We start from the raw sequence: 14,006 nt of genomic DNA, 5'->3' as shown, positions 1-14,006 counted from the left end.
CAGCCAGGTCATATGGTACGAGTCCATGAGGATTCAGCCAATTTAATCTGTTGTTGTTAATGTTGTGGTAATTTTGTGATGGAAATGGATGGTGTGTTGATGCCCCCTCGACAGAAGTACAGTACATGAAGTCTAGGTTGTGAGGGCAGTGTGGACTAAGCTTTATAAACACTTAATAATTGTCCTCGTTCTAAAAAATGTAAATGGAGGTCACATGCCTCTTAAAACGTATATCTATAAGCAGGTTTGTGCAAAACTGAATCAAAATTTGTTAACTTATATTTTCAACATATGGGGTGACACCTTCACACAGGTGGGTTCCCTGCATTGTTTTGAATGTGGTTTTGAGTGATGGACAGCCAGACTCCAAAGGATACAATTCAATACAGCACACCTGATTATTACACTAATTACATCTTCAGCTGATCTTGTTTCCCTCATCATTGTGTGATTGGTTGAAACAAAATTTAATCTGACTTAAAAGCTGCATTGATGAAACTGCTGCTATGTGACTGTCAACTGTGTGGTGGTAGCAACTAATAACAACTGAATGATGTGTGGTGCAAATGGAAAACAGTTAAGGTATGTTTTTTTCATCCAGTATTTCTAAATAAATTAGGCTATTTAAAAGTGATATCTTGTCTTGACATTTGTCACTTTTTGTTTGTAGCCTGGCTGTGCTTTTTGTAGCCATTGTCTCCTATGACTTTAGGCTTGCGAATGGTGGCATTGACTTCAAACCATCCACAAATGTAAACAACAGCGTTGATGCGGCATCCACGAGTGACATTGATTTCAATCCGTCCACAAGTGTCAGCAACAGTATTAATTACAAGCCATCCAGCAGCAGTGACCCTGACATCAAGGGGCTTATCCCTCAACAGCTTCAAACACACATTACCCTTGTTGATGATGAACAGCAGGCTATCAAAGATGAACAGCAGGTTCTCAAAGGTGAACAGCAGGTTCTCAAAGGTGAACAGCAGGTTCTCAAAGATGAACTGCAGATTCTCAAAGATGAACTGCAACTAGTCAAAGATGAACTGCAGCTAGTCAAAGACAAATCCAAACGACCTGTGATCCAGATCTACAATGATGACCAGAACCCTCACGTTACTTCCAAACATGTGCAACAGCCAAAGCCATCCTTGACAACACAGGCTACAGCCCCACCAAAGCAGCAGACCAAGCAACAAGATGGGGGTAGTATTCCTCAACATGGCAAATCCAAAACCCCTGTGGCACAAATCTATGATGACCAGAAGCCCCATATGTCCAAACATGTGCAACAGACACAGCCATCCTTGACAAGACAGTCTACACCAGAGCAGCAGACAGAGCAACAGCCCCTTACAGCAGGGCATAAGTCTAAACACCAGCAGAAGCGGCAGCTCTACTCTCTCAGCTGAATCTGCCATCCAGAGCTGGACTCGATGGAGGTGTTAAAATGGGTATGTTGAAACACAATTTTACAACACAACACAATTTTACATTGCCTACTAGAAGATGGCTTCAGGCAGTTCAGCACAGACTGGGTCAAGGCCTACACTTGTTTCCATGTTTTAGAGTGAGACGTCTGCACACTTAAATTACTTTTTTTTTTTTTAGAAGTTTTAAGAAGTTTTGATCATTTAGGTCTTCCTCAGATCCTCTTCCTCAGCCAAGATGTAGAGAGTCTGAAGACCTCAAAGATAGATTAAAATGCCATGCAATAAAACAAAAAAAGGGTGTGCTCCTCACACTAAAAACGTTGTCTTTGTCCTGCACCTTAACATGGGATGTGCACTATGTCACCATGACCTTTCCCTTCTCTCTACACAGGGGTGGGGAACCTATGTCTCGAGGGCCGCTTATGGCCTTCGAGGCAGTCTTATCCGGCCCCCGACATAATTTTAAAGTTATGCAGTTTCACATGATTGAAATATGACGTTTTGTGAAGGAATCTTAGAAATTACATTGCCAATACAGTTTAAGGTAATCTATATTTTCAGGGGACCTAGTGAGGGTGGGGTCTGTTGTAAAGGTGACAGCCTTCAATATAGGCCTAAAGTGCTTGGGGAAATCCTGGTTTGTGTCCATAGTACGGCCCTTGGAGGACTTTATAAAATTTGAAGTGGCCCTTCGAATGAGAAGTTCCTCATCCCTGCTGTAGTATAACACTGATGTCTGCTGTACGACCCTGAGCAGTGGTAGAACAGTTGCACACAGGGCCCCAGGACAAACCACCTATAGGGCCCCTCCATACAGCCTGCCATGGTCACAATAAGGCCCCCAACGCCAATACAGGAGGACCCTGGGCCCTGCTTGTCCCCCTATAGCTCCGCCCCTGACCCTGAGGTTTCAGGATGCTTGCTTCATTTTGTGTAGATCAAAGAATGAATTGTGTGTGTGTGTTTGGAATTGCTATATGATTAATGTTTTTTTTACTGGGTCTAGATTATTTAGCTAGAGGTTGGTATGTCAAATAGGCTGATACCATGACACTTTTTTTTGTCTCTCCAGGTCCCGTGTCCTTGAAAGCTTCAATAAAATGTCAAAATCCCATTTCATTGATGTTTCTGGTTTATTTAACCCTTTCTTAAGTATGAAGGCTCTTGATGGTCTAAAACCAATTCATCAGTTTGTCAAGGTAGTGGGACTATTTGTGGTGCGCAAAAGAAAAGATTTTCAATATGGTAAACAACATAGAGGCCATTCTGGTCGCCTATCGCAAGTAGGCACCATTGGATTTGATAAATGTACAGTTTTAATGGATTCTTTTCCTATGAATTGTATAGGCCAAAATGTATCAGTCGTGCACGATTTCAGCGATATAATATCGAATAACTTTTATTTGTCGTTGTGATAAGCACAATGAAATTGAGCATTCCTTGTTGAAGCAATGACAAAAATAAGTATGTATATAAACTATGCTTTGGTAGCATAATTAAGTGCTGTAATGGCCGCTGGGTAGAAAGAGGTTTTTTTGGTCTGTTTTTATATATCTGCATCTGCTACCAGATGGACAGGTTGTGGTCTGGATGTGACATGTCTCTGAGGATATAATTGCCCTTTTTTTAGACAGCGGGTACTGTAAAGGCCCTCCAGAGAAGGCAGAGGGCAGCCAATGGTGTTCTCTGCTGCCTTTAATATAGGGTTAGATTGAAGCAGAAGCATGTAGGAGTTTGGGTCAAATTCCAACTCTTCCTATATGAGGAGTGTATGTGCTTTCAGAAAATATATGGGTTAGATGTCTTAATATAAATTGTGCAGCTATTTTAGGCCCAAAACCCATAACTGTACAATGGATTTGAATGGAAATTAATGCATTTTGTAATGCAAAGTGCAATACATAACTAAGGTGTAGATTAATGTAGGAAGTTGGGAGATGTCTCACTGCACATTATATAGCATCTATATAGTATATAGACCTTAAGAACACATTGATTTGATAGCTTAATATACATTACAGTTATTTTACACCCAAAACTCATGGCCGTCCTTTGAAAATCAATGCATTTCAAAGTTATGCAAAGTACATAACAGAACTAAAGTACGTACAGGTATTTAGAGGAAGTTCAGAGATGTCTTCACTCACATTATACACCTTTAGAAAATATAGAAAGTTTCAACCAGAATGCATCAAACTGACAGTGCGCATGCGCACTGCATAGCAAAAGCATCACTGCTTCATCATGAACCTATTGACTTGGTAGCTTTCCTTGACGGGAAGGCTAACTCATATCATAGCAGAGGGTATTCGGCCAATAGTAGTTCACTTTGGTATGCAAGCATACACTGTAGAAATTGGAACAGAGTTTATATATTTTTAGTTGTTTATTTCCAGAATTCATGCCACCCATTCACTTACATTTTTCATGAATACTTACCACCACCATCAAATTCAAAGTATTCAATATGATTGGGAAAATTGCACTTTTCATAGGCTACATGAAAAGGGGTATCTTCTCCATGCTCCATTTGGCAATAGGCAACCCAGTTTCAATGAGCAGCATAGTTGCAGTGCCTTTTTTGACCATTTCCTGCATAGTGCACCTTTAATCAGGTATGTGCACAAATGAATCAAAATTCTTTTATTTATATTTTCAACATAATATGTGTGACATAATATGTAACACATTAACACAGGTGCCATCTGCATTGTTTTGAATGTGGTTTTGAGTGATGGACAGCCAGACTCCAAAGGATACAATTCAATACAGCACACCTGATTATTACACTAATTACCTCTTCAGCTGACCTTAATTCCCTAATCATTGTGTGATTGGTTGAAACAAAATCTAATCTGCCTTAAAAGCTGCCTTGAGGCAACTGCTGCAATGTGACATTGTGTCGACTGTGTGGTGGCAGCAGCTATTAACAACTGGATGATGTGGGGCGCAAATGGGAAACAGTTAAGGTATGGTTTTTTTAACCATCTGGTATTTCTAAATAAATTAGGCTATTTGAAAGTGATATCATGTCTTGACATTTTTCACTTTTTGTTTGTAGCCTGGCTGTGCTTTTTGTAGCCATTGCCTCCTATGACCTAGGGCTTGCAAATGGTAGGTGAAGTAACCTTGCTCAATAGATTTACCTTTTTGAGATGGTAGTAACACCCTTATTATGGATATCTGTGTAGGTATTGTGTTCCCAACTAAAACTAAATCCACCCATAGGTGTCAGGGGTGGAGTGATTGGCTTCAAACCCTCTACAAGTGTCAGCAACAGCATTGAAGTGGCATCGGCAAGTGACATTGACTTCCAACCATCCACAAGTGTCAGCAACAACATTCATTCCAAGCCATCCAGCAGCAGCAACCCTGGCATCAATGGGGTTATCCCTCAACAGCAACAGCAAATGCACATTTTATCTGAAGATCAACAGCAGGTTATCAAAGATGAGCAGCAGGTTATCAGAGATGAATCCAAACGACCTGTGATCAAGGTCTACAATAATGACCAGAACCCTCAAACTACTTCCAAACATGTGCAACAGCCAAAGCCATCCTTGACAACACAGGCTACAACCCCACCAAAGCAGCAGACCAAGCAACAAGACGAGGGTAGTATTCCTCAACATGGCAAATCCAAACATCCTGTGGAACAAATCTATGATGACCAGAAGCCCCATATGTCCAAATCTGTGCAACAGACACAGCAATCCTTGACAACACAGGCTACACCAGAGCAGCAGACCGAGCAACAGCCCCTTACAGCAGGGCATAAGTCTAAACACCAGCAGAAGCGGCAGCTCTCTTCTCTCAGCTGAAGGCTGCTGCCACCCAGAGCTGTACTCGTTGGGTATGTTGAAACACAATTTTGCATTTCGTAGGCAGTTCAGCACAGTTTCAGGTAGTTCAGCACAGGCTGGGTCAAGGCCTACACTTGTTTACATGTTTTAGAGTGAGAAGCCACTTGAATCCTTTTTTTTGTTTTCTTCCATGGCACTGCAGAATTAAGTTTTGGTCATTGAGGTCTTCCTCAGATCCTCTACCTAGATGTAGAGAATCTAAAGACCTCAAAGATCAACATGCCATGCAATGAAACGCAAAAAGGAATTTCAATTGTGTGTGACTCCTCACACTAAGCTTTGCCTTTGTCCTGCACCTTAATGTGGGATTTTGTTGATCTTCCTTTTCTACACTTGTCTCCATGCCTTATGAATCCTAACTTAAAACCAGTCTATTCTGTTTAGACCAGCTGGAGTCACTATGACCTTTCCAGTTCCTCTAGTGCCACACATGGATGTGTGCTTTACAACCCTGAGGCTTCAAGATGCTTGGCTCATTTTGTAAATCAAAGACTGAATTTGGAACCGCTGTCTGATTTATGGTTTCTAGAGGTTGACATGTGAAATACTAACTTGACTTTACTTTTTATTTGTCTCTACAGGTCGTGTCTTGAATTTTCAATAAAATTTCAAAATCCCATGTCATTGCTGTTTCTGGTTTATTTGTCTGTTCTTGAAGCATGAAGGGTCTTGATGGTCTAAAACCAATTCATCAGTTTCTCAAGGAACTATTTGTGGTGCATAAGCAAAGATTTTCAATATGGTAAGCAAAGAGCCAATTCTGGTCCCCTAAGTTAGTTAATTTCCCCCATTCAACTCCTTACCATTCTGAACCCTTGGTGATGTCCTTTAACCCATTGATTCCTAAGGCACCTGCAAAAAAACGCCTGCTGAATGCCTAAGCCCTTGTTGGGAAAGTTGCCCTCTGCCTATAAACCTGAATATCTTAGCCTCTGATGCACGTAAAAACATGAAATTGCATTTAAACCCCAAGACCCTCATCTTGCATTAGAAAGTGTTCATTCAGTTGTAACATCCTTTTTTTTTTTTAAAATAAAGCTAAAATCTCAAGAGCCAGAATTCAGCTTATATGTGTCTCGGAGCACCAAAGGTTAAACATATAAGAGTCATCAGACTAAAATGGGTTAATGGCATTTTTTTTTCTCCCTTTTTGAAATTATGATTGTGTGCACACCCCAGACTGATGCCCAGTTTTGTGTCCTAAACCTTGTTTATGTTAAAATGAGTTTTAATGGATAATTTACTTTGAGTTATATAGGACAAAATTTATGAAGTTGTACACTTTTTCAGCAATTTAATATCAGGTTAGATTGTAGCGGGAGTTTGGGCATGTCTCAATGCATTAAACAAAACCTCACATCCAGAGTATATGGACCTTTAGAAAGCCTATTGCCTATACATTAGGTTAAATCGTCTGACTGTTTCCTTAGTCAGTGGGCCAGAACCAAAAAATACCCCACACATTGGTATCACCAAATTGTGGAAAAATGATGAACTTTAGACGAGTAGTAGATGACATGGGCTTGTGCACTACAATTTAGATGTATGATGCAGGTGTTCATCGATGCAGGCTGTATTAAACTGTAGCCCATACACATCTTGCCTATTAGTCTATTAAAGTGATTGTAGGCATGAGCTGGAGATGCCTGCTAAAATATCTTAAAATGTGCTAGCAGTTGATACAAACTTGGATCACGTTTACTTCAGTACATGAAGTGAGATTTTCTAATGGCAATTTTGTTTTGTAAAATGATTCCAGGAAGTGATTGTCAAGAGTGCAGTCATCTTTGCTTGTGTGGAGGTTCTGTGTTAGTCTATAGCGAAAAGAGACCCTGTGCCTAGAATTATTTGGATCTACGTAAATCATATCACCAACCGACTTTCTGTACCCCAGTTGTCACAACTCTTGAGTTCCATTGCCCTGCAGCTAATAGCAAAATTATTCCCAAAACTAGCCACAACTTTTGGAGGACAATTCTTCATTCACTATCCTGTTTGCAAATGAGAAAATTATATTAGAATGGAAATTTTGCAAGATATTAAAATGCAATTCCTTTATCGGTGACGTCATCACGAGGCCACAAGGAGGCAAGTGAGTAATGAAGGACAGGAGTCCGCATATTGGAATTCAACCTTTGTAGGTCTGCTTGACGGGTAACCAAAGCAGAGATATTCTAGACAGAGATGCGTCATTTTAATTATTTTCCGGTATCCACTTTAGGAGACCTTCGGTTAGGAGACCTTCGGAGTCCTGAGGTTGAGAATGAATTGAGTCCCCTTAGCGCTGTAGATGGTGGTAGCGCACTTCTTCTGCAAACACCACAAAAATAAAAGACGAAGGAGGGGACAACGCCCCCTTAGCAGACCCAGCTTGAGTACACTCTTTTGCATTGGGTGGGCGTGTTTTGCGATATCTTGCTCTGATGGACTATTTTTGAACCAAAGTCTCAAATCCTAGGACAGTGCACTTCCAAGTGTATCAGCCTAATTAGTCACGCCCAGTGATTGGATAGTCTTTGGTGAACTCTACGGAATATCCAATCACTGGGTGTGACTAACAAAGAGTATCCAATCACTGGGTGTGACTAATTAGGCTGATACACTTGGAAGTGCACTGTCCTAGGTTTGGACAAGGGCCCTTAAAATAACACATGTCACATGGCGGCCATCTTGGCTACGCCTCAGGGTTGCAATTTCAGATTAGTAAAACCATGGGCACCTGAAAATGAATGATTAAACAGATATGGGACAACTGAGGGATCCACAACCCATATGGTTGGAATCATAATGAAAACAAGATTATAATAGCTATCCAGTAAGTTATTGGTCATATATATGAAAGCAACGCTGCAAATGATTGTTTTCCTACTGATGTGATGAACTGCACATGCACAGAATTTCAGGACACACGTTCTGCTTTGCCTTCTGTGGGATCAAGTAGGCGTTCACTCTGTTGCAATCCCACGAGTAGCTACCCGATGTGAACCGCAAATGTCATCAGCAACCAACTAGCGGAAGCAGATTCTGAGGGCATATCAATTGGGTTTGAGCAGTCGTAAAAGCTTTTGCGTACAAATTGAGCAAAAATTATTCAAAATTCTTTTATTTATATTTTCAACATATAGGGTGGGACATCTTCGTACAGGTGGGTTACCTGCATTGTTTTATGTGGTTTTGGAGCCCTATCTCACGCCTTTCGTAAAGTCTTCACGAAAAAAATAGATTAATTTTCGTGGTGCATTCACGTTATTGCCCGTTTTTCGTGGTAGGGCAACGAAACGCTGCCTATTCACTTGAATTGCCCCACTGCTGCTATGGTTATCCAAGCGTCTGCAGGGGCGGGGAGGGGGTGCTGACAGAACACTGCTGATACACTCGGGACTCACTAATTCGACGCCCTTTCGGTACTCACGCCTTATGTCCCCTAAACCTAAACCTAAACCTAAACCTAACCTTAACCCTACTTAACCCTAAACCTAACCCTAACCCTAACCTTAACCCTAACCTTAACCCTAACCTTGACCCTAAACCTAACCCTAAATTGCTTGTTTGAAATGTTTGATTACCATGTGACGGTAGGCTACCGAAAGGGCATCAAACTAGTGGGTCGCTAGGCAACAGTCGGGCAATTCAAGTGAATAGGCAGCGTTTCGTTGCCCTACCACGAAAAACGGGCAATAACGTGAATGCACCACGAAAATTAATCCATTTTTTTCGTGAATACTTCACGAAATGAGTGAGATTCGGTTGGGTTTTGAGTGATGGACAACCAGACTCCAAACGGTACAATTCAATACGTAGCACACCTGCTGATTATTACACTAATTACCTCTTCAGCTGATCTTGTTTCCCTAATCAGTGTGTGATTGGTTGAAACAAAATCTAATCTGCCTTAAAAGCTGCCTTGATGCCACTGCTGCAATGTGACTTTGTGTCAACTGTGTGGTGGTAGCAGCTAATAACAACTGGATGATGTGGGGTGCAAATGGAAAGCGGTACAGGTATGTTTTTTAACCATCCAGTATTTCTAAATAAATTAAGCTATTAGCAGTGCCATCATGTCTGACACTTCTCATTTTGTGTTTGTAGCCTAACGCTGCTATTTGTAGCCATTGCCTCCTATGACCTTGGGCTTGCAAATGGTAAGTGAAGTACCCTTGCTCAATAGATTTATCCTTATGGATACCTGTTTATTGTGGTCCTAAATAAAGTTTCTGCGTCTTTAGGGCTTCATGATCCTGGTAGAGGTCCTGACCAAGGCCAGAAGACCCAAAGTGTCAGCAACAGCATTCACAACAAGCCATCCACCAGCAGCAACTCTGGCATCAAGGGGGTTATCCCTCAACAGCAGCAAACACAGGTCATCAAAGATGAACAGCAGGAAATCAAAGATGAATCGCAGTCACCAGACAAATCCAAACAACCTGTGGGACAGCTCTATGATGACCAGAAGCCTCAGGCTGCGTCCAAATCTGTGCAATAGACTCAGCCATCCTTGACGACACCGGCTACAGCCCCACCAAAGCAGCAGACCAAGGAACAGGATGGGGGTAGTATTCCTCAACATGGAAAATCCAAAACACCTGTGGCACAGATGTATGATGACCAGAAGCCTCAGGCTGCGTCCAAATCTGTGCAACAGACACAGCCATCCTTGACAACCCAGGCTACAGCCTCACCAAAGCAGCAGACCAAGCAACAAGATGGGGGTAGTATTCCTCAACATGCCAAATCCAAAATGCCTGTGGCACAGATGTATGATGACCAGAAGCCTCAGGCTGCGTCCAAATCTGTGCAACAGACACAGCCATCCTTGACAACACAGGCTACAGACCCACCAAAGCAGCAGACCAAGCAACAAGATGGGGGTAGTATTCCTCAACATGCCAAATCCAAAATGCCTGTGGCACAGATGTATGATGACCAGAAGCCTCAGGCTACGTCCAAATCTGTGCAACAGACACAGCCATCCTTGACAACACAGGCTACAGACCCACCAAAGCAGCAGACCAAGCAACAAGATGGGGGTAGTATTCCTCAACATGCCAAATCCAAAATGCCTGTGGCACAGATGTATGATGACCAGAAGCCTCAGGCTGCGTCCAAATCTGTGCAACAGACACAGCAATCCTTGACAACACAGTCTACAGCCCCACCAAAGCAGCAGACCAAGCAACATCCCCTTACAGCAGGGCACAAGTCTAAACGGCAGCAGAAGCGGCAGCTCTACTCTCTCAGCTGAAGGTTAGTATCCACTGCTGGACTCGCTGGGGCTGTTAAATTGGGTATGTTGAACCATTTTACATTGCCTGCTAGATGGCTTCTGGCAGTTCAGCACAGACTGTCAAGGCCTACGCTTCATTCCATGTTTTCGAATGAAATGTCTGCACACTTTAATTCCTTGTTTTGTGTTTCCTTCCATGGTAGAATGACGTTTTGATCATTGAGGTCTTCCTCTGATTCTCTACCTAGATGTAGAATCTGAAGGCCTCCAAGATTAAAACGGGAAAAAAAGGAATTCAAGTGTGTGGACTCCTCACACTAAAGATGTCTTTGTCCTGCACCTAAACATGGGATTTTCTTGATCTTCCTTTTCTACACTTGTCCCCATGCCTTATGAATCCTAATTTAAAAGCTGTCAGTTCAGACCAGCTGGAGTCACTATGGAGGCTTCAAGATGCTTGTCATGTTTTGTAGATTGAATTGTGTTTGGATTTGCTGTCTAGTGGTTTTTACTAGGTCTAGATTGCGTAGCTGGAATTGGCTTGGCAAATTCTAACATGAATTTTCTCTTGTCTCTCCAGGTCTAATCTTTGAAGCTTCAATAAAATGTCAAACCCATCTAATTGCTGTTTCTGGTTTATTTAACCATTGTTTTGAAGTGTGTGTATACAGTCTTGGTTGTCTAAAACAATTCATTATGTCGGGACTATTTCATGTCCGTAAGCAAAGTTTTCAATGTAAAGACGCAATTTCGGTTATCTAAATGAGCAAGTAAACCCCCCCCCCCCTTTCAACTTTCTCATTCTGAACCCTTACTAATGTCCTTAAATGATGCAATTTTTCTCCTTTTGTGAAATTATGGTTGTGCAAAAGTGATCACACCAGACTGACCAGGTGTGTCTCTTCCAAACCCATTTACCCGTATTGGCCCGAATATGAGACGTGGTTTTTGTTCTAAAAATAGTAAGGGTCGTCTTATTTCCGCGCGCTAGAGAAAAAAGTAAAAAAAAAAAAAAATTTTTTTTTTTTTAACTTAACCTGAATTCGGCCATTAGCCTATGCTTCACAACAATGCCACAAAACTCAATAATGGATGGGTTAAGAGATTGTTTTGTCCATATCAAATTTGCAGATGCTTGTTTCGTTATGACGGTTGCACCGCACGTCTATCAACTGTCAATGTCAACGCGATGCGGACGACAGTGCAAGGGGAAAAACAAGTCAATCGCGGCTTGTTGCTCTGCTTTTATTTGTGTTTGGTTCATCAGGAAAGCTTTGGTCGTTCTCTCTGGTCAGCCGATAACGCCACTAGAACTAAAGAAATGAAGGGTGATTTGACGAACAACCTGTAGGCTAAGTTTTGGATGCTGTCATAAGCCAATCAATGGTCATCTGTGTGCGCGACAAAGCGACGATATGCCTCGCAACGATGCAACAACACAGAATAATGGTTAGGGCAAGAGATTGTCTTGCTCATATAAAAGCACTAGGAGTTTTACCCTTGGTACGAAATGAATATCAATCGGACTTTTAATGTCAACGTGGTCCTGATAGGCAGCGCATGGGTTTCAAGTGCAATGCGTCAATCTGCCTTTGGTCACGTTCGGTTTCTACAGTCCAACGGAAAACTTTGGATGCATAAAATGAACGGCGATTTGGCGAGACGGCTGCTGGTTAGATATTGCTGTCAACGAAGCATTTCGCAAAATCTGTGCATTGCACAATAGATTGCCTATCTCTACTGGACTGGTTGCCTGCCTGGCTGGCGCAGACTCTGAATGTAGGCTATGTTGCGTCGCACTTTAAACAGGCGGGCCCAGACGGCTGTAGCCTGTTACGGTGCCTATTGGCGCTTGACAGGTGAAGGGAGTAAAGAAAGGAAAAGGATATGAGTAGCCATCTGTGGTCTTATATCATGGAAATTCCATGAAAATTATATTGTGAAATTTGTTCTTTTATAAAAAGCCTCAGATTTTCCAACAAATTAAAAACTGCATTTTGAGAAAAGTTTCCAATGTGAAACAAAAAAATTTCCCCAAAGCATGAGCCTGAAAATGGGGGGTCGTCTTATAATCAGGATCGTCTTATATTCGGGCTAATACGGTATGTTTGTGTTCAGATCAGGTGTCCTACTGAATCACTCACCTTTAGTACATGGGCCAGGACTAAAAAAGGACATTGGTATCACCTGAGGTGGCAAAACTTCCCAATAGGCTATGAGCCGCAGGGGTCGACCGGTGCCATCTGGGGGGAGGAATGCTAGCAATGTTTTTTGGCAAGGTATATCCCCCCCACTAGTAGAAAGCTTGATGGCGGTCATGGGGTGGTAGCGAAATCACTTTTCAGCTCTTGAAGTTACTACCCCCCCCCCCCCTATAATAAATACTGTTTTTTTTTTTTATATATCGACTGTGTAGTTATGGCTTATGTTGAGGGTATTGCCAATGTTTTATACCATTGTGCTTGTTATCACTGGAAAGGGGACCTTTCAGGCTTTCATTTAAGCCCATTAATGAGCCCATAATCTGTCAGACATGCACAGAAGCCACAGCACGTCATTAAACCAGAAATAGCTCCCATTTTCACACAAATTGTGCCTAAACTGTGCACTTTCGTTTACATCTGTGGCATGGAAGAACACCAAGGACACCAAAGTTAACAACCTCAATACTCAGGGCACTCTGCTGATTCCGAAAATTTATAATATGCCCATACAATCATTTAGTATATGTTTGTGAGAGCCTGAAATGTTACTTGTGCAACCAGCAAAAATGTCTTCAAAATAGGACCCAGTGTTCAATTATTGTAGTGTATGTGAAGAAATACAATCTAAACGGTAGGCCCTGGAATGATAGGGCATTGGGTAACCACTCAGATATGGTATCTCATTAACAGAATTTAGATAAATGTTCATATACAACATTTTATATAGGCTATTTCATAAACAAGTAGACTGAGACCCTATACAAGGGGTTGCAAGTCAATAAAGAAACATCTTGCAAAGGGAATATGTTTAATGAAAGAATAGTTTCATGTAGATTTATATTATATCTTCGTCAGTACTCATCTTCCATGTCATCCCCTTCATCTGAACTGTCTATGGTTGCCTGGTTTCCGCACACTCTCAGTTCACACACGTCTGCACCTGAGGCCTTTTACCAGACAAATACAATGATGGCTAGAACATCTTTAAGTGCAGTTGCTCGAAAGAAGGTCCAGGACAGCTTGGGGTATTGTCAATATTCTATACAATAGCGCTTGGTATTACTGGAAAGGGGACCTTTAATTCTTTCATTTAAGTCCATTGCTGAATCTTTCTGACACACACAGAGGTCACAGCACTTCATTAAACCAGACATAGGTCACATTTTCTCACAAATGTTGGCTAAACTGTTTGATTTCGTTTATCTCTGTGGCATGAAAGAACGCCAAGGACACAAAATTAGACAACCTCAATACTCGGTGGAGTCTGTTCATTCAGAAAATGTAT

At 41.7% G+C, this 14,006-nt stretch overlaps 2 protein-coding genes across 5 annotated transcripts; both read left to right on the top strand.

The window, feature by feature from the left end:
• The first annotated feature begins 475 nt into the window (after window positions 1-475).
• On the top strand, window positions 476-5,917 carry LOC134455543 (putative mediator of RNA polymerase II transcription subunit 26). 3 transcript variants are annotated; one of them, XM_063206669.1, is made up of 4 exons: window positions 534-582; window positions 4,492-4,544; window positions 4,659-5,283; window positions 5,875-5,917. In XM_063206669.1, the coding sequence occupies exons 1-3, from the start codon at window positions 551-553 to the stop codon at window positions 5,249-5,251; spliced, it is 678 nt and encodes a 225-aa protein (XP_063062739.1). In that variant the 5' UTR covers window positions 534-550; the 3' UTR covers window positions 5,252-5,283; window positions 5,875-5,917. The 3 variants fall into 3 exon arrangements, with proteins under 3 accessions (XP_063062738.1, XP_063062739.1, XP_063062740.1); XM_063206670.1 differs by lacking the exon at window positions 534-582 and adding an exon at window positions 4,316-4,399; XM_063206668.1 differs by lacking the exons at window positions 4,492-4,544; window positions 4,659-5,283; window positions 5,875-5,917 and adding an exon at window positions 671-1,644 and having other exon boundaries at window positions 476-582.
• Window positions 5,918-9,192: 3,275 nt separating this feature from the next.
• Window positions 9,193-11,134, top strand: LOC134455028 (AT-rich interactive domain-containing protein 1A-like). Of its 2 annotated transcripts, XM_063206096.1 has the most exons (4): window positions 9,193-9,294; window positions 9,383-9,435; window positions 9,520-10,537; window positions 11,098-11,134. In XM_063206096.1, the coding sequence occupies exons 1-3, from the start codon at window positions 9,263-9,265 to the stop codon at window positions 9,774-9,776; spliced, it is 342 nt and encodes a 113-aa protein (XP_063062166.1). In that variant the 5' UTR covers window positions 9,193-9,262; the 3' UTR covers window positions 9,777-10,537; window positions 11,098-11,134. The 2 variants fall into 2 exon arrangements, with proteins under 2 accessions (XP_063062166.1, XP_063062167.1); XM_063206097.1 differs by lacking the exons at window positions 9,193-9,294; window positions 9,383-9,435 and having other exon boundaries at window positions 9,784-10,537.
• The last annotated feature ends 2,872 nt before the right edge of the window (window positions 11,135-14,006 follow it).

The sequence above is a fragment of the Engraulis encrasicolus genome, chromosome 9 (assembly GCF_034702125.1).
Source record: "Engraulis encrasicolus isolate BLACKSEA-1 chromosome 9, IST_EnEncr_1.0, whole genome shotgun sequence".
Classification (NCBI taxonomy): domain Eukaryota; kingdom Metazoa; phylum Chordata; class Actinopteri; order Clupeiformes; family Engraulidae; genus Engraulis; species Engraulis encrasicolus.
Note: the sequence above shows the minus strand (reverse complement) of the source record. Positions and strands in the feature narration are given on the sequence as shown.